At 44.9% G+C, this 16,744-nt stretch overlaps 5 protein-coding genes across 5 annotated transcripts; 1 reads left to right on the top strand and 4 right to left on the bottom strand.

The window, feature by feature from the left end:
* Positions 1 to 909, bottom strand: LOC108096292 (SPRY domain-containing SOCS box protein 3-like). Its single transcript, XM_017197765.2, has 2 exons — positions 573 to 909; positions 1 to 490 (listed from the first exon to the last, which is right to left on the bottom strand). The coding sequence occupies exons 1-2, from the start codon at positions 867 to 869 to the stop codon at positions 17 to 19; spliced, it is 771 nt and encodes a 256-aa protein (XP_017053254.1). The 5' UTR covers positions 870 to 909; the 3' UTR covers positions 1 to 16.
* A 130-nt stretch (positions 910 to 1,039) lies between these two features.
* On the bottom strand, positions 1,040 to 2,920 carry LOC108096459 (SPRY domain-containing SOCS box protein 3). Its single transcript, XM_017198066.2, has 3 exons — positions 2,410 to 2,920; positions 1,546 to 2,107; positions 1,040 to 1,486 (listed from the first exon to the last, which is right to left on the bottom strand). The coding sequence occupies exons 1-3, from the start codon at positions 2,725 to 2,727 to the stop codon at positions 1,344 to 1,346; spliced, it is 1,023 nt and encodes a 340-aa protein (XP_017053555.1). The 5' UTR covers positions 2,728 to 2,920; the 3' UTR covers positions 1,040 to 1,343.
* Positions 2,921 to 3,300: 380 nt separating this feature from the next.
* LOC108096340 (putative U5 small nuclear ribonucleoprotein 200 kDa helicase) lies at positions 3,301 to 10,261 on the top strand. Its single transcript, XM_017197885.1, has 6 exons — positions 3,301 to 3,463; positions 3,563 to 4,258; positions 4,316 to 9,059; positions 9,129 to 9,303; positions 9,358 to 9,640; positions 9,707 to 10,261. Exons 1-6 carry the CDS (start codon positions 3,419 to 3,421, stop codon positions 10,190 to 10,192), a joined length of 6,429 nt encoding a protein of 2,142 aa, XP_017053374.1. The 5' UTR covers positions 3,301 to 3,418; the 3' UTR covers positions 10,193 to 10,261.
* A 158-nt stretch (positions 10,262 to 10,419) lies between these two features.
* On the bottom strand, positions 10,420 to 12,118 carry LOC108096414 (glycine-rich cell wall structural protein 2). The gene is made up of 2 exons (XM_017197990.2): positions 11,518 to 12,118; positions 10,420 to 11,306 (listed from the first exon to the last, which is right to left on the bottom strand). The coding sequence occupies exons 1-2, from the start codon at positions 11,633 to 11,635 to the stop codon at positions 10,528 to 10,530; spliced, it is 897 nt and encodes a 298-aa protein (XP_017053479.1). The 5' UTR covers positions 11,636 to 12,118; the 3' UTR covers positions 10,420 to 10,527.
* A 554-nt stretch (positions 12,119 to 12,672) lies between these two features.
* LOC108096413 (E3 ubiquitin-protein ligase NRDP1) lies at positions 12,673 to 14,475 on the bottom strand. The gene is made up of 5 exons (XM_017197989.1): positions 14,270 to 14,475; positions 14,045 to 14,187; positions 13,539 to 13,983; positions 13,310 to 13,475; positions 12,673 to 13,251 (listed from the first exon to the last, which is right to left on the bottom strand). Exons 1-5 carry the CDS (start codon positions 14,357 to 14,359, stop codon positions 13,148 to 13,150), a joined length of 948 nt encoding a protein of 315 aa, XP_017053478.1. The 5' UTR covers positions 14,360 to 14,475; the 3' UTR covers positions 12,673 to 13,147.
* Between the last annotated feature and the right edge of the window lie 2,269 nt (positions 14,476 to 16,744).

Here is a 16,744-nt window from a genome sequence, read left to right as displayed (position 1 = left end):
ATGATTTAATACAAGTTTATCGCTTGGTGTGGAGAAATGGCATGTCCAAAAACCAATAGAACTTTAAAATCTTCTCGAGTCCCGGAATTTTACGAAGTTCGGAGCGTTGATCGGTTGACAAGGCTTGAAATGATCGGAGCAAAAGTGTGTCCGGCATTGAGGTGCTATTAACAAGTCTTATAACACTTTGTAAGGCTGTTGAGCAGACCATGGGATATATATCCACGTTTGGATTCACAGGCACGTTAGTATAAGCTAAGCCTAATCGTTTTCGGTTTAGAAAAAACTCCAAATGACCTCGCGAACGATCCAAATAGACGCCAATAAGCGAGCCTTTGGAAAACTCTTGGCAATATGATGTTTTAATTCCGCAATGCTGAACGTTTCCAGAGTACGAGAAACCCCAGGAATGTTCACTCCTTCCCAATGCAGATCTATATCGAGATTTATATTCCGCTAGATCTACGCTCTGCGTGCCGATGCCAAACATCTAGGAAGAAAATGAAAGGCAGGTTGTTAATCAAATGTAGGATTGAATCTTCTCTTATCAATTGAATGATAACCCGACTCACCACGTCAGTTCCGAATAGGGGAGAGATAGCGAGCATCTCCCAAAAGTGAACCATACCAGGTTTTAGAGATCGACTTCCCCTCACTATGGAAGTGCCTCGACTCTTGATTGGATTGAATATGATGTCTCTCCCACTGACCAAAGCATTTGTCTTTTCGTCGGCGTTCCATGCCCAAGGATTGACATTACTGACCCCAATTTCGCCGCATCGGCACTGCAGCAAGTCGGAAATGCTCCCCAAGTTATTTCTTATTTGGAATGTGTTGGGAAGCCTGCAGTCACAAAAGCTAGAAGACATTTGAAGTCGACAAATGTGTAACGAGTTTGAATAAGATAGGTTTGTGAACACTTCCGCCCACGACTGAATTCAATTTGCAACTGAAGTTCCGTCGATTTTGTTATAACGAGTAAATGATAATCGGTTCTCGGTTCTTAATTCATAAGCCAATTCATTTCCCAATCCATGAATCATGTCAATCTACATTTATTTCTTTATTAACTTAAATTTAAAAGCGTGTCCATTTCTTACGATAAGAATGTTTAACAAAGCTTATCAAGTAACTAAGGCAAGGAAAATGTAGACACCTATAGACATTGGTTGGATAATATCCACACTTGATCAGATTATAATTCAATTTATTTAAGTTTACTAATTGCTAATTGAATTTGTTTGTTCTATTTCTGTTTATGATTTCAATTTTACTTATTATGTTAATAATTACACTTCTTTAAATAAATGCATAATTTATTATTTTGATATGTTTTCTAGGCTCTACAGTAGGTAGTGGAAGTACTCGTCGCACATCTCGTGGACGGAAGCAGTTTGCTCCTCGTCGCCGCTATCGTTGCGTCTCAACGCGATCTTGTGTGCATTGGCGTATAGGTCGTCCTCGTCTACAACCGCATCGTCAGTTTCTATTAAGGGCAATTGATAATTATTTAAGTAATAGTGGAAAGCGACTTGACGCTCTCACCTCGGTACTTTTGCTTGCGCCCCAACCTCAGCTTGGAGCTGGAGAGCACCGCCTCGTCGCCCAGATCCAGTTCATGCTCGCGAGAGTTTCGCGAATAGCGAACTGGCGGCGCTAGGAACCAGTAGGATTGCAGAATGCCCTTAAGACCCGGCATCCGGCGCAGTTCGGCGAGTTTGAGCGGCTGCCGGGACAAAGCTTGAAAGGATCGCAGCTGCAGCGTCACCGGCTGTGATGTGCAATTGATCAGCCTTACTACAGACTTGGCTGCCGTTGAACAAACCATGGGATATATGTTTATATCCGGATCCGTGGGCACATTCGTATAGGCCACTCCCAGTGACCGGCGGTTCAGGTAGAACTCCAGCTGGCCGCGCGTCCGATCCAAACAGACTCCTATCAGACAGCCCTGCGAGAACTTCTGGCCGTAGGGTAGCTGCTCGCCGCAGTGCTGAATTCGGCCGGAATACGAAAATCCCCATGACTGGGCATTGGTGCCCAAAGCCGACACAAAGTGGAACTTGAACTGCCCTAGATTTACGCTTTCCGTGCCGATGCCAAACATCTAGGAGAAGAGAAAAGGGAAGCCGATTAAAAAGAAAACATTGTTTACATTGAACTTTTTCTGGCTTATCATCTAGTTGGGCTGTCTGCCGAGATTTCCTCGTCCCGCCGCGTCTGTTATCTTATCGCTTCGTTGTAATCTGTAATCTAGCGTACAATGGTGCGAACAATTAAGTTGTTGCCAATGGAATCGAGCACACCAGATGCCTCCGCAGGCAGCGTTCTATTTTCAGACGGCGACTTTGACTGACATTCATCTCGCCGTGCATCCCACATAGTTGCCAAGCCGGGTTGATAGCTCACCACATCTGTGCCGGCCAGCGTCGTAATGACGCGCATCTCCCAGAAGTGAACCATGCCAGGCTTCAGGGGCCTTTCTCCTCGCACAATAGCCGTGCCCTGGCTGTAGGTGGGATGGAAGATGATGTCCCGCTCGGTCACTATGGCATCCGATTCATCCGAGACGTGCCACTTCCAGGGATTTACGTTGCCAAGTTCATCCTCACCGCACCGACACTTGACCAGGTCGGGAATGTGACCCTTGTGGGTGGTTACCTCAACGGAGTTGGGAAAGGGGCAATCACAAAAGCCGGGATTGCAGGCTTCCTGGGGCAACAACATGTTGGCACTCGGATTCCTCAGTTACTCCGGATTCCCCGATGCTTATGAGTTTTGACAGTCGTGTGCAATGATCTCGAACAGTCGACGGACCACAAATGTTTCCAGTTAAACCAGCTGCAGCCTCATATATAAGCTCTTGATCCAATCTGACTGAACAATAAACAAAAACGATGCGTTGTAAATAGACGCCAGCGTCGCTGCCGGCGTCGCTTTTAGTGTGGCCAAAGTGAATACATTCGAGAGATTAAACATACTAAAAATAAATTTTACGAAATCAAAGGAATATCTGTAAATTTAAATTTTAGATATTGTAAATTAATTTACCACCTATTGAATGGGTTGTCCCTTAAAGACAATATACTAAATTTATTTTATTTAAAAATAAAAAAAATAACAAAACAATAATAAAATGTAATGAAAATAGTGAATGAAAAATTTTAATTTTTATGTGCCATTATTAATAATTAATTTATTTATTGTTAATTTATTATTTAAAAATAAATTTATTAAAAGTTCCAAAGAATTAAAACACGCGTTTGTGTTTGAATGCCACTTTTGTGTGAACGACTCGATTGCAACTCTGTGTGGTGGCCGAACCACAAACAGCGGCTTTTCACTACGATTTTACTGAAAAATCTATAAAAATAAGTTAATTTAGGTATTAAAATCCCGTGAAAAACATTCAACAGTCATGGCTGATGCCGCAGCACGTCAGCTGCAGTACGAGTACAAGGCGGTAAGTGCGAAATTCCAGACCGAAAAAACTTTCCCCTTCCCATGCGGCGTCTCCGAAGAATTTCACAGAAATGTTAAATGTGTTTATTTCATTTTTCAGAACTCCAATCTTGTGCTGCAAGCCGATGTCCGACTTATCGAACGGCCGCGACGAGATGAAGCGACCGGTGAGGTGTGCTCCCTGGTGGGAAAGCTGGATGGAACCCGGATGGGCGATCGATACCAGCGAACCAAGCCAGAGAAAACGGAAGAGCGCAAGGTAAAGCGCCAGAAGCGAGATGAGGCCCAGTACGATTTCGAGCGGATGAAGGGCGCAACTTTGCTTTCCGAGGGCATCGACGAAATGGTGGGCATTGTCTACCGGCCCAAAACTCAAGAAACCCGTCAGACCTACGAAGTTCTGCTCAGTTTCATCCAGGAAGCTTTGGGGGATCAGCCCAGGGACATCCTATGCGGTGCCGCCGACGAGATTCTGGCTGTGCTCAAAAATGATCGGCTGAAGGATCGAGAGCGGAAAAGGGATGTGGACAGCCTGCTGGGTGCTGTCACAGATGAGCGATTCGCTCTGTTGGTGAATCTGGGTAAGAAGATCACAGACTTTGGCAGCGATGCAGTAAATGCATTGACTGCTGCTCCAAATAACGAGGAGCAAATTGACGAGACCTACGGCATCAATGTTCAGTTCGAGGAATCTGAGGAGGAAAGCGATAACGACATGTATGGTGAGATTCGTGATGATGATGCGCAGGATGAAGGCGAAGAAGCGCGCATTGATCACACCCTGCATGCCGAAAATGTAAGTAATAATATTAATCTTAAGATGAACCTTTGTCATTTAAATTTCTGTTCTCAGTTGGCCAACGAGGAAGCCGCCAACAATGTTAAGAAGGAGCGCTCCTTACATCCATTGGACATAGATGCATATTGGTTGCAGCGCTGCTTGAGCAAGTTCTATAAGGATGCCATGGTGTCGCAGAGCAAGGCAGCCGATGTGCTTAAGATCCTCAAGGATGCCGCCGATGATCGTGATTGTGAAAACCAATTGGTGCTCCTGCTTGGCTACGATTGCTTTGATTTCATCAAGCAATTGAAACTGAACCGCCAAATGGTTCTTTACTGCACCATGTTGGCCTCAGCTCAAACAGACAGCGAGCGACAGAGAATCCGCGAGAAAATGCGCGGGAATTCCACACTGGCAAAAATCCTGCGGCAATTGGATACAGGAAAATCGGAGGAACAAGACGAAGGAGAAGCGCGGGGCAGCAAACGTGGCAAAGGCGATGCTGAGGATGGAGGAGCAGCTACCGCTGGTCAGGTGGCTGGAGTGCGGCAGCTCCTGGAGTTGGAGGAAATGGCCTTTACCCAGGGATCCCACTTCATGGCCAACAAGCGCTGTCAGCTGCCTGATGGCTCCTATAGGAAGCAGCGCAAGGGCTACGAAGAAGTGCATGTGCCTGCCCTGAAACCAGTTCCCTTCGATGCCAACGAGGAGTTGCAACCGGTTGACAAGCTGCCGAAATACGTTCAGCCTGTCTTTGAGGGTTTCAAGACCCTTAATCGCATCCAAAGTCGGTTGTACAAAGCCGCCCTGGACAGTGACGAAAATATGCTGCTGTGTGCTCCCACGGGTGCTGGCAAAACCAATGTAGCCCTGCTCACTATGATGCGGGAGATTGGTAAGCACATCAACGAGGATGGGACCATCAATGCGCAGGATTTCAAGATCATCTATGTGGCTCCTATGAAATCGCTGGTACAGGAAATGGTGGGTAACTTTGGACGACGCCTTGCTTGCTATAATCTGACGGTATCCGAGTTGACTGGAGATCATCAGCTGACCAGGGAACAGATTGCCGCCACGCAAGTAATTGTTTGCACACCGGAAAAGTGGGATATCATTACCCGAAAGGGAGGAGAGCGTACGTTTGTGAGCCTCGTTAGATTGGTAATCATCGATGAGATTCATTTGCTTCACGACGAGCGTGGTCCGGTTCTGGAGGCCCTGGTGGCGCGTACCATTAGAAATATAGAGACCACGCAGGAGGAGGTTCGTCTGGTGGGCTTATCTGCCACCCTGCCGAACTACCAGGATGTGGCCACTTTCTTGCGCGTGAAACCAGATAAAGGCCTTTTCTACTTTGACAACAGCTATCGACCAGTCTCTCTGGAGCAGCAGTATATCGGTGTAACGGAGAAGAAAGCCCTGAAGCGTTTCCAGGTGATGAACGAAATTGTATACGAAAAGACCATGGAGCACGCTGGACGGAATCAGGTGCTTGTGTTCGTTCACTCGCGCAAGGAGACTGGAAAAACGGCGAGGGCCGTAAGGGACATGTGCCTGGAGCAGGATACTCTTGGAAGCTTCCTCAGGGAAGGATCAGCCAGCATGGAGGTGCTGCGCACTGAAGCCGAGCAAGTGAAGAACACAGAGCTGAAGGAGCTGCTGCCCTACGGATTCGCCATCCATCATGCTGGAATGACTCGGGTCGATCGTACCCTCGTCGAGGATCTTTTTGCTGATCGGCACATCCAGGTGCTGGTCTCCACTGCCACGCTGGCATGGGGTGTGAATCTGCCGGCTCACACGGTAATCATCAAGGGAACGCAGGTCTACAATCCGGAGAAGGGTCGCTGGGTGGAGCTGAGTGCTTTGGATGTCCTGCAGATGTTGGGTCGTGCTGGGCGACCGCAGTACGATACCAAGGGTGAGGGTATTCTCATTACCAATCACAGCGAGCTGCAGTTCTATCTCTCCCTGCTCAATCAGCAGTTGCCCATCGAGTCGCAGTTCATATCCAAGCTTCCTGACATGTTGAATGCAGAGATTGTGCTGGGAACCGTGCAACATCTTCAGGATGCAGTGAACTGGCTGGGGTACACCTATCTGTACATTCGAATGCTGCGGAATCCCACGTTGTATGGTGTTTCCCACGATGCCATTAAGGCGGATCCCTTGTTGGAGCAGCATCGGGCGGATCTACTGCATACCGCAGCCTGCTGTCTAGAGAGGAGTGGCCTCGTTAAATACGATCGCAAGACGGGACACTTCCAGGTGACGGACCTGGGACGCATTGCTTCCCACTATTACCTGACCCACGAAACCATGCTCACTTACAACCAGCTGCTTAAGCAAACTCTCAGCGAGATCGAACTATTCCGTGTGTTCTCATTATCCTCGGAATTCCGACACATTTCTGTCAGGGAAGAGGAAAAGCTGGAGCTACAGAAACTGATGGAACGTGTGCCCATTCCCATTAAGGAGTCCATTGAAGAGCACAGCGCCAAGGTGAATGTTCTGCTGCAGGCTTATATCTCCCAATTGAAACTGGAGGGCTTTGCTTTGATGTCAGACATGGTGTTCATCACACAATCCGCAGCCCGTTTGATGAGGGCCATCTTCGAGATCGTCCTGAACCGCGGATGGGCTCAATTGGCAGATAAAACTTTGACGCTCTGCAAGATGATTGACCGAAGGATGTGGCAATCTATGACACCGCTTCGACAGTTCAAGAAGATGCCCGATGAGATTGCCAAGAAGCTGGAGAAGAAGCACTTCCCTTGGGGAAGGCTCTATGATTTGGAGCCCCATGAACTTGGAGAGCTGATCAGAGTGCCCAAGCTAGGAAAAACCATCCATAAGTTTGTGCACCAGTTCCCGAAGTTGGAGCTATCCACGCACATTCAACCTATAACAAGGGGAACACTAAGAGTGGAACTCACTATCACCCCGGATTTCCAATGGGATGAGAAGGTGCATGGTCAGTCGGAAGGATTCTGGGTGTTGATCGAAGATGTGGACTCGGAACTCATACTCCACCATGAGTTCTTCCTGCTGAAGCAGAAGTATTCCCAGGATGAGCACCAGCTGAAGTTCTTTGTGCCCGTTTTCGAGCCTCTGCCGCCGCAATATTTCCTCCGGATCGTCTCGGATCGCTGGATTGGAGCCGAGACCCAATTACCAGTCTCGTTCCGCCACTTGATTTTGCCCGAGAAGAATATGCCACCTACAGAGCTGCTGGATCTGCAACCACTTCCCATTAGTGCTCTTCGACAGCCCAAGTTTGAAGCGTTTTATTCGCAACGTTTCCCGCAGTTCAATCCCATCCAGACGCAGGTCTTCAACGCCGTTTACAACAGTGATGAAAATGTCTTTGTTGGAGCTCCAACGGGATCCGGAAAGATGACCATTGCGGAGTTCGCCATTATGCGTTTGTTCACCACTCAATCGGATGCTCGCTGTGTCTATTTGGTTTCACAGGAGGCTCTGGCGGATCTGGTCTTTGCCGATTGGCACAGCAAGTTTGGTTCACTGGACATCAAAGTGGTTAAGTTGACTGGCGAAACTGGCACCGATCTGAAGCTAATAGCCAAGGGACAGCTGGTGATCACCACTGCGGATAAGTGGGATGTGTTGTCGCGCCGTTGGAAGCAAAGGAAGAACGTGCAACTGGTTAATCTGTTCATTGTGGACGAACTGCAGCTGGTTGGCGGCGAGGATGGTCCTGTGCTGGAGATTGTGTGCTCCAGGATGCGGTACATTAGCTCGCAGATCGAGAAGCAGATTAGGATTGTGGCCTTGTCCGCCTCGCTGACCGATGCCAGGGATGTGGCCCAGTGGTTGGGCTGCAATCCCAATGCCACTTTCAACTTCCACCCAAGTGTGCGTCCCATACCGCTGGAGCTGCACATTCAGGGATTTAATGTCACCCACAATGCTACCAGGATTGCCACTATGTCCAAGCCGGTTTACAATGCCATTCTCAAGTACAGCGCCCACAAGCCGGTGATTGTTTTCGTTTCGTCGAGGAAGCAGGCCAGGCTCACTGCTATTGATGTCTTGACTTATGCTGCATCGGACTTGCAACCGAATCGATTCTTCCATGCCGAGGAGGAGGACATCAAGCCGTTCTTGGAGCGAATGACGGATAAAACTTTGAAGGAGACTCTGGCCCAAGGAGTGGCCTATCTGCATGAGGGATTATCCTCCTCCGATCACCGCCTGGTGGAGCAGCTCTTTGACTCGGGAGCTGTACAGGTGGCTGTGGTTTCTAGGGATCTCTGCTGGGGCATGAGCATCTCCGCGCACTTGGTGATCATCATGGACACGCAGTTCTACAACGGCAAGAATCACTCGTATGAGGATTATCCCATCACCGATGTCTTGCAGATGATTGGTCGCGCCAATCGCCCCAACGAGGATGCGGATGCCAAGTGTGTGCTGATGTGCCAGAGCAGCAAGAAGGACTTCTTCAAGAAGTTCATCAACGAGCCGCTGCCCATCGAGAGTCACTTGGATCATCGAATGCACGATCACTTTAATGCGGAGGTGGTGACCAAGACCATTGAGAACAAACAGGATGCCGTGGATTATCTCACTTGGACATTCCTCTATAGGAGATTGACACAGAATCCCAATTACTACAATCTGCAGGGCGTCACGCATCGCCATCTATCCGATCATCTTTCGGAGTTGGTGGAGAATACCTTGAGCGATCTGGAGCAGTCGAAGTGCATCAGCGTGGAGGACGATATGGATACATTGCCACTCAATCTGGGAATGATTGCCGCTTACTATTACATCAACTACACTACTATTGGTAAAGAAAATACTATTCAAATTTAATCATGACATTATTTATAACTAAAAAAACAAAAACCTATTCCAGAACTCTTCAGTTTGTCGCTGAACAGCAAAACGAAAGTACGTGGCCTGCTGGAGATCATTTCCTCGGCAGCTGAGTACGAGGATGTGGTGGTCAGACACCACGAAGAGCAGGTTCTACGCACGCTTTCACAGCGATTGCCCAACAAACTAACAGGGCCAAATGAAACGGCTCCAAAGTAAATAACGCATACCCCTTTATACCGAACAATTATAACAACTCCCTATTTTAGGTTCAATGATCCCCACATCAAGACGAATTTGCTGCTTCAGGCGCATCTTTCGCGATTGCAGTTGGGTCCAGAACTGCAGGGCGATACGGAACAGATACTTAGCAAGGCCATTCGACTTATTCAGGCCTGTGTGGATGTGCTGAGTTCGAATGGCTGGCTATCGCCGGCTGTGGCTGCCATGGAGCTGGCCCAGATGGTCACCCAGGCCATGTGGAGCAAGGATTCCTACTTGAAACAATTGCCTCACTTCAGTCCCGAGATTGTCAAGCGCTGCACAGAAAAGGTGAGATTGGAAAATCATCTCATCTGTAAACTATTCTTATTTGATTTTTATATCTTTGCTTTACAGAAAATCGAAACTGTTTTCGATATCATGGAGCTGGAGGATGAGGATCGCACCCGCCTGCTGCAGCTCTCCGATTTACAAATGGCCGATGTGGCTCGTTTCTGCAACAGGTATCCCAACATTGAGCTCAACTACGAAGTGGTGGACAAGGATCGCATCAATTCGGGATCAACCGTCAATGTGGTGGTTCAACTGGAACGCGAGGATGAGGTTACCGGTCCAGTTATAGCTCCCTTCTTCCCGCAGAAGCGTGAAGAGGGCTGGTGGGTCGTTATCGGTGACCCCAAGACCAACTCCCTGCTCTCCATCAAACGACTCACGCTGCAGCAAAAGGCGAAGGTCAAGCTGGACTTTGTGGCCCCCAGTCCGGGCAAACACGACTACACTTTGTACTACATGAGCGATTCCTACTTGGGTTGCGATCAGGAGTACAAGTTTTCCATCGAAGTGGGCGATTTCCAGTCGGAAAGCGAGAGCGAGTCGGATTAGTTATATTAAGGCACATCAGTTGGGCATAGTCGCGCAAATAAAGATCAACCATTTTACAATTTAAACCAATTAAACGTAGTCATAATTTTAAAATGAATCTTATCTTTTCTGTTAGTATCACAAAGTTAAAAATTTTATGAGCTTTTTGGTAAATACTTGCCCAATACTCGTTTTTAATTCGTTTCCTTCTTCTTACCTTTATTGGCCATTAATTAGTCAATTAATTCTTCGATTCAATCATAAATATTTATTAGTATTTTTTCGACTTTTGCACATATAGTAGGATTGCTGACCAATTTACTTGGAGGTAATTACCCTGTAGGATGCAATTTGCATTAACGGCTTACGGACACCGCAGATCCGTGGCTGTTGCCATGGTTGTTTCCTCCGTTGGCGAAGCTGTTGGTGGAACTGAAGTTGATAGTTTGTCCATTGGGGAGATGGTACACCTGACTCAGCGAGGCTCCTGCAGCGTTATTCAATCCGAAGGGACTGGAGTTCTGGGACTGAGTAGCTGTGCTGGCGGAGGAGGCACCGAAGGATCCATTTGCACTCTGCGACTGGAAGCCCTGCGCTTGTCCAATGGCCGCCGAGGAGCCTGAGTTGGGTCCATTGTTGTAGTTACTGTGGGCAGCTCCATTCGAGGCTGCCTGCTCCTGGTTGTAGCCACTTGGTCCCAGAGGTCCCAGCGGATTCAACTGGACATTGGCATTGGCGTTGCCACCATTCGGTCCAGCTCCAACATCCACGCCCGCCTTGGTTCCTCCAGCTCCGGCTTCTGTTTCGGACTGTACACTTCCTCCTTGGTTGCCACCGAATCCTGGATTACCACCAAATCCTTGATTGCCACCGAATCCTGGATTTCCACCGAATCCTTGATTACCACCGAATCCACCTCCAAAGCCGGGACTTCCACCGAATTGGCCTCCGAATCCGGGATTTCCGGCATACTGACCACCGAATTGCCGACCACCAAACTGGCGCTTAACCCGCTTGTGGGTGGTTGCTGATCCTAACGAAACGGACCGTACGCGACGCACTTGCGGATTGGACTTGGGTTTGATGTACAAGGCAGATTCCACAACCACTTCCTCGATTGTGGCGCCCTTGGAAGCTGTGAAACGAAAAAATATTGCCAATTACTAAAAGAAAATTTTTGATATTTCGTTTTTTATGGTTGTCATACAAAATCGGGTCCAGATTCCCGATTCGCATAAACAAGTAATTAATAACACAATGGAGAAGTGTTAAAAATAGATTTGTTCTTTAACTGTTTAGCAATTTGTGCTCACTAATTTAAAACCCTGATTAAGACCCCAACTTACGCAAATCACCCTCGCCGGTCTGGACCTGCTTTTCGTTGCGCTGCCTTAGTTGGGGAAACGCCGAAACGGTCCCCAAACAGATGAGGGCCACAATTAGCACCGGAATAGACAGATTCATTTCGAACTCTTCGATTGGCTTTCGTTTGGGAATCGCAGCTGGACACGTCCGCTAGCTAGGCCGCTTCACGATGAACTGTTGGATGTTGGATGTATCTCAGCATTTCCAATCGGCCGATCAACTCTCACTTTTCAATGGCCACAGGGGGCCTCCCCTTTTGTCCGACGGCGCTAATTGCTTCTATCAATATTCAAAATGTTTCGGCGAAAACAATTCAGAAAAAAATAAGACAAAAACTGGATTGTATAATCAAACGATTTTTGGCACATGTAACAGATGCAAACATTTAATAATTTTGTATTATGTAGGAAAAAAACAAAACGGGTGTACAAAAGCCGAAACCGGTTAGTAACCAAAGCTCGTGGAGGAACTAGTTTGGTTTTCTTTTGTTTATTTTTTTAGCTCGGCGGTGTGCCTGGTTTTTGTTGCTTTTTCGATTTCCTTTTCGGGAAACAGATGTTGCCCAGAACTTTTACGGGTCTTAAGTGCGAAGGCGGAGAGATCTCCTCGATGTGTTTGTGTTTATGAACGCGGCATCCCAGTGAACTTCTGCCTGAGATTTCTAAATGCATTTGATTGTCTGCCCTTTTAGCTGATAAGAGTATAGACCCAATACTTCAATTTGAATAAACATGTTTATTTCTAATCCTATTCTAAAAGTTAAGACAATTTTATGAATTGATTTGTAGTAATCAAACATATTTGTACATCCACAAAAATGTATTGATTCCGCTTAGTTTCAACACAGCATAGTTTAATAACTATAAAATATTCATAAAATTAAAAAAGGAAAACATATAAAATTTATAAAATGTTGCCATCAAATAAGAAATAAAATGTATAACCAAAAAAATTATTTAAATGTTATCTATGAATGTGTTCTTATAAATTTAAAGAGTAGTGTACTAATGTGTAATGTATTACTCATTACACTTATATTTTAAAGACAATAAAAAGTTCCTTCGTTGAATTTCGTAGAATTTTTAGTGTCAAATTTCAGATAAGGCCAGAACTTTTTCATATAATCACGTGAAACATTTCTTTAGTAAGTGAACTCTTTATTACTTGTCCCACAATAAATTTAAAAGTATTGACAATTATTTCAGAACTTTAAGTTGGGTGTGCATAAGTAATTAAAACACGAATTAAGACACTCATAGCTACCTTCTATCAAAACGAGGATGAAGTGAACGATAACAAAGGGATATTGGTAATTGTTGAGATCGCTTAATCAAACATTTAATATTGTGTATGCGATTTTTTTAATGGAATATATGAAATTTGTTATGAACTAAATGGAAAAAAACAATGATCCAAAATAAATGTATAATTTTTTGTACAACTTGAAAGTCGTCATGAGGCGCTTGAATGGTACGTTTTGCGAGCTTTTTCCTTAGACTATTGCTTTTAATGCTTACACTTAAGTTAAGGAATCAACAAAACTGAGCACTGTTCGATATAGTTAGCAGTTAACCTAGGATAAGTGGTTAAGCAGCGGCTGGGCTGTTGGGCCTACTCGATGCCATGGGCGAAGATCATGACCAGGCCGGGATCGATCATGACGTCCTCAGTCATATGGAGGTTGTCGCAACTCAACACGAGCACAGCTTGCTTACCTGGGGACAAAAAAATGGATGAGTATCTCTCACTTTCAAAAGGATTTATGCCAGGTACCTGGAATGCGCCGACACACATAGTTGTCGTAGATTCTACGATTGGTTTGTCGCGTTTCCAGTGAACTGAGTCCTCGAGGCCAACGTCGCTCGTGGCAAAACTCCATGAGGCTGTCCAGGATGTGTGGCGGACAACCCGACTCGGACAAAGCGCGCTTGATCATGAGCTGTGAAAAGGGGAGTAAATTAAGTCTTAGTAAATTCCATTTCATGCATTTCCAAGGACTCACCTGCAGTGCATCATCGGGCGTAGAGATCATTCCCCCCCAGCGCGTGACCCTGGCTCGGGGCAGCGTGCTGCTCCAGCGGATCACCTCGTCGCGCTCCATCTGGTCGGCTATGGCTCGCATCGCAGGATTGGAGACGCGCATGGCACGCATGAAGTCCTTGAACAGCTGCAGTTCCCGCTTCAGTTCGTTGATGGTCAGCTGCTGATCTGTTAGCTCCGACTTGAGCTCGCCCATTTTTTCCGTCTGCTTGACAATCAGCGTGCGCAGTTCGCGTACGCAATTGTGATCCTTTAGCTCATCCTTGGGTATATCAAAGCCGCAGCCTTTTTCGCAGGGAAACGGACGCTTCGGATTGTGGATGCACTCCTCCAGATGCGAATTGTAGGCATCAAGCTTCAGCACAGCCGTGCAGCCGTATGGTGCATTGTCACAGGTAATTGACAGTCTGTGGTCAGGGTTCAAAGATTAATATTGCAGCAGGAGGAGGAGGATTGGGTGGCACTTACCTAGACAGTAGGTTGCGCAATATGCGCGGCACTGCCCGAAGATTGGCAGTCGTCAGGGCGTTGCGATCCACTGGACACGTGGGCTGGCGGGTTAGCCACTCATTAATGCAACCGCGACAGAAGGCGTGCTCACACATCACCGCCTGAATCGTTAAATATACATAAAATACATATGGTGGGGGGAACACATATGTGTACTTCGTGCAATGTACAAACAAAACAAACCTGAAGCGGATCCTCCAATACCCCGGAGCAAATCGGGCAGGTGAGCTCCTCGTCCACCTCCCCCTGAAAGCGGTTTACATCGTAGCCCATCTTAGGTTCTCTATGCGCTGGCCATCCGCATGAAGTTAGTTTTATTTATAAGTCTTTTCTGCGGATTGCAAAATCTTTCGCTGCGCTTGTTTCGTTTCAGTGTTGTGCAATGTGAAAATATCGAAGTGTTGGAAAGGAGTGGTGGCACACCAGCTATTTTATATCGCGAATGGATGTTTATGAATAAAAGAAAGCAGTGCAGACAAAACAGATTCGAATTTCAAGCAGTTTTTGTTTTGTATAAAAAGACTGCCTGACCGCGGAAACAGTACATCTGGTTAATTTAAAGTGTGCTTTTGCTTAATAGAAATGCAACAATATATTTCTAATAGAATTTAAATATTGAAAACTATTTTTATTTCTATTTCTATTGCCTCAAAAAATTATTAAAATTTTTCGATTTTTTGCCCAACAAAATAATATTTTAAAGTTTTTAAAAATCCTTTAAGAACTTAAGGGACAACTCCAAAATTTAAATTGACCTTATACATTGAAAATAAGTAGGTTTTCCAGCAGGGCCGGAGAAACAGTTTTGAGTGGGGTGATGACCTCACAAATTTTCAATATTTTTAATTTTAGTTTTGAAGCCGAGGGAAAAAGTTTTTTTTTTTACTTTTTTGTTTAAAATGGCCCTTTTCAATAAATATCGAATGAGTTGAGAAAAGTATGGTATCATTCAAACGGCATTTGAATTACCTTTCCATTGATACCAAAAGTTAAAAGAAGCAAGTTCAAGTTTCGAGTATATTTCACTTTTATTTTGTCAAAATATATATGCCGACCAGTGTATGATGGATCCTGAATTGAACAGAATATATTTTTTAAAAAATAATAAAAATGCAACAGGTAAAAAAACTATTTTAAATCTAAAATGTTAATTAAAATCCATTTAATATTAATATAATGTTAATTTAATGTTAAAATAATGTTAATTTAATATAATGTAAATGTAATGTTAACTAAATGTTAATTAAATTAATATGGCCACGTCAGCGACAATGATAATTAATTATTTGTTTCGTTTTCTTGCACCTATAATTCCCAAGTGGTTCTGGCTGATTCGTAGTGGGATACCCCTTGATTTTGGCCAATTTCTCAGTTCTCCGGGATGACCGGCAGTTTCTCCAAGAAACTTTTTCCGGTCTCTGGAAGTGTGTGTGTGTGCGTGTGTGCGTGTGTGTTAGTGACGTGGTTCCAGAGTGGGAGAGAGTATCTGGCCAACTCCTCCTACTGGAGTCCACTCCCGGATGCAGTGCATCATGGGTCGACTCCTCCTACTGGAGTCCACTCCCGGATGCAGTGCACCATGGGTCGACTCCTCCTACTGGAGTCCACTACCGGATGCAGTGCATCTTGGGTCGACTCCACCTACTGGAGTCCACTCCCGGATGCAGTGCACCATGGGTCGACTCCTCCTAGGATGCACTGCATCATGACCTGACTTGGCATGAACTTAAAGGTGCCCGATCCCTTCCTGCATGTAGTGGACTCCAGGATGCAGGGCATCCAAACCTGAAAAGGTGAGTTGCAGTTTTTTTTAATTATGTGATGACGTGGCTTTTGTAAAAAAAAGCAGTTAATTAATTCAATTTTTTTTTATATTTTTTTTTCAGGTTTTTGGTTGTGTATTTGGCTGATTGCAGAAAATAATTGGTGACACCATCCAACTTGTAACTTGAAGTTCGACATCAGGATGCACTGCACCAAAGTTATTACGCAGTGAGTACATCCTTTAGACAATAAATAATTAAGTTATATATTTTAAAAAATCATAAATATTTTGACAAAGAAACTAAAAGAAACAGATAAAGATCTGAAAGTTTTCAAGAACATGAAAGAAATTTGAAAGGTAAATTTTATCAAATATTGAACTTGAAGTACATGAAAATCAAACACAATTAATAATTGTAAACAAGTAGGGACATATAATATAAATATATAATTGTAAAAAAGTAGGGACATATAATATAAATATATATAGTTTATATATAGTAATAGTTGTAAGAACGCGGTTACCGGAAATATATAGTATGCTGACACCACATAAATGGACTGGACAACAGGCTGCAGGATCAATTATGAATGGCGTGATCTTCTATTGAACTCCACTCCAGGATGCAGTGCATCACCTCATTGGATTATGTATTTGTTAAACAACCGATTTGTATAAAATAATTTAACTAATTTTTTGGAATGCTTCTTTTCATTACAGGTGATGACTATACCTTTCTACTTGGAGTGTACTTCAAGATGCAGTGAATCAATAACCCAAAGAGGTAAATACCTTTTTTTACTAACAAAATAATTCTAACTATTATTATTTGTAACAAATTATTTATTATTATTTTTTTTTCTTATTTAATTTCAGGGTAAAGTGTTAAGTGT

Source organism: Drosophila ficusphila, unplaced genomic scaffold (genome assembly GCF_018152265.1).
Source record: "Drosophila ficusphila isolate 14025-0441.05 unplaced genomic scaffold, ASM1815226v1 contig_106, whole genome shotgun sequence".
Lineage (NCBI taxonomy): Eukaryota > Metazoa > Arthropoda > Insecta > Diptera > Drosophilidae > Drosophila > Drosophila ficusphila.
Note: the sequence above shows the minus strand (reverse complement) of the source record. Positions and strands in the feature narration are given on the sequence as shown.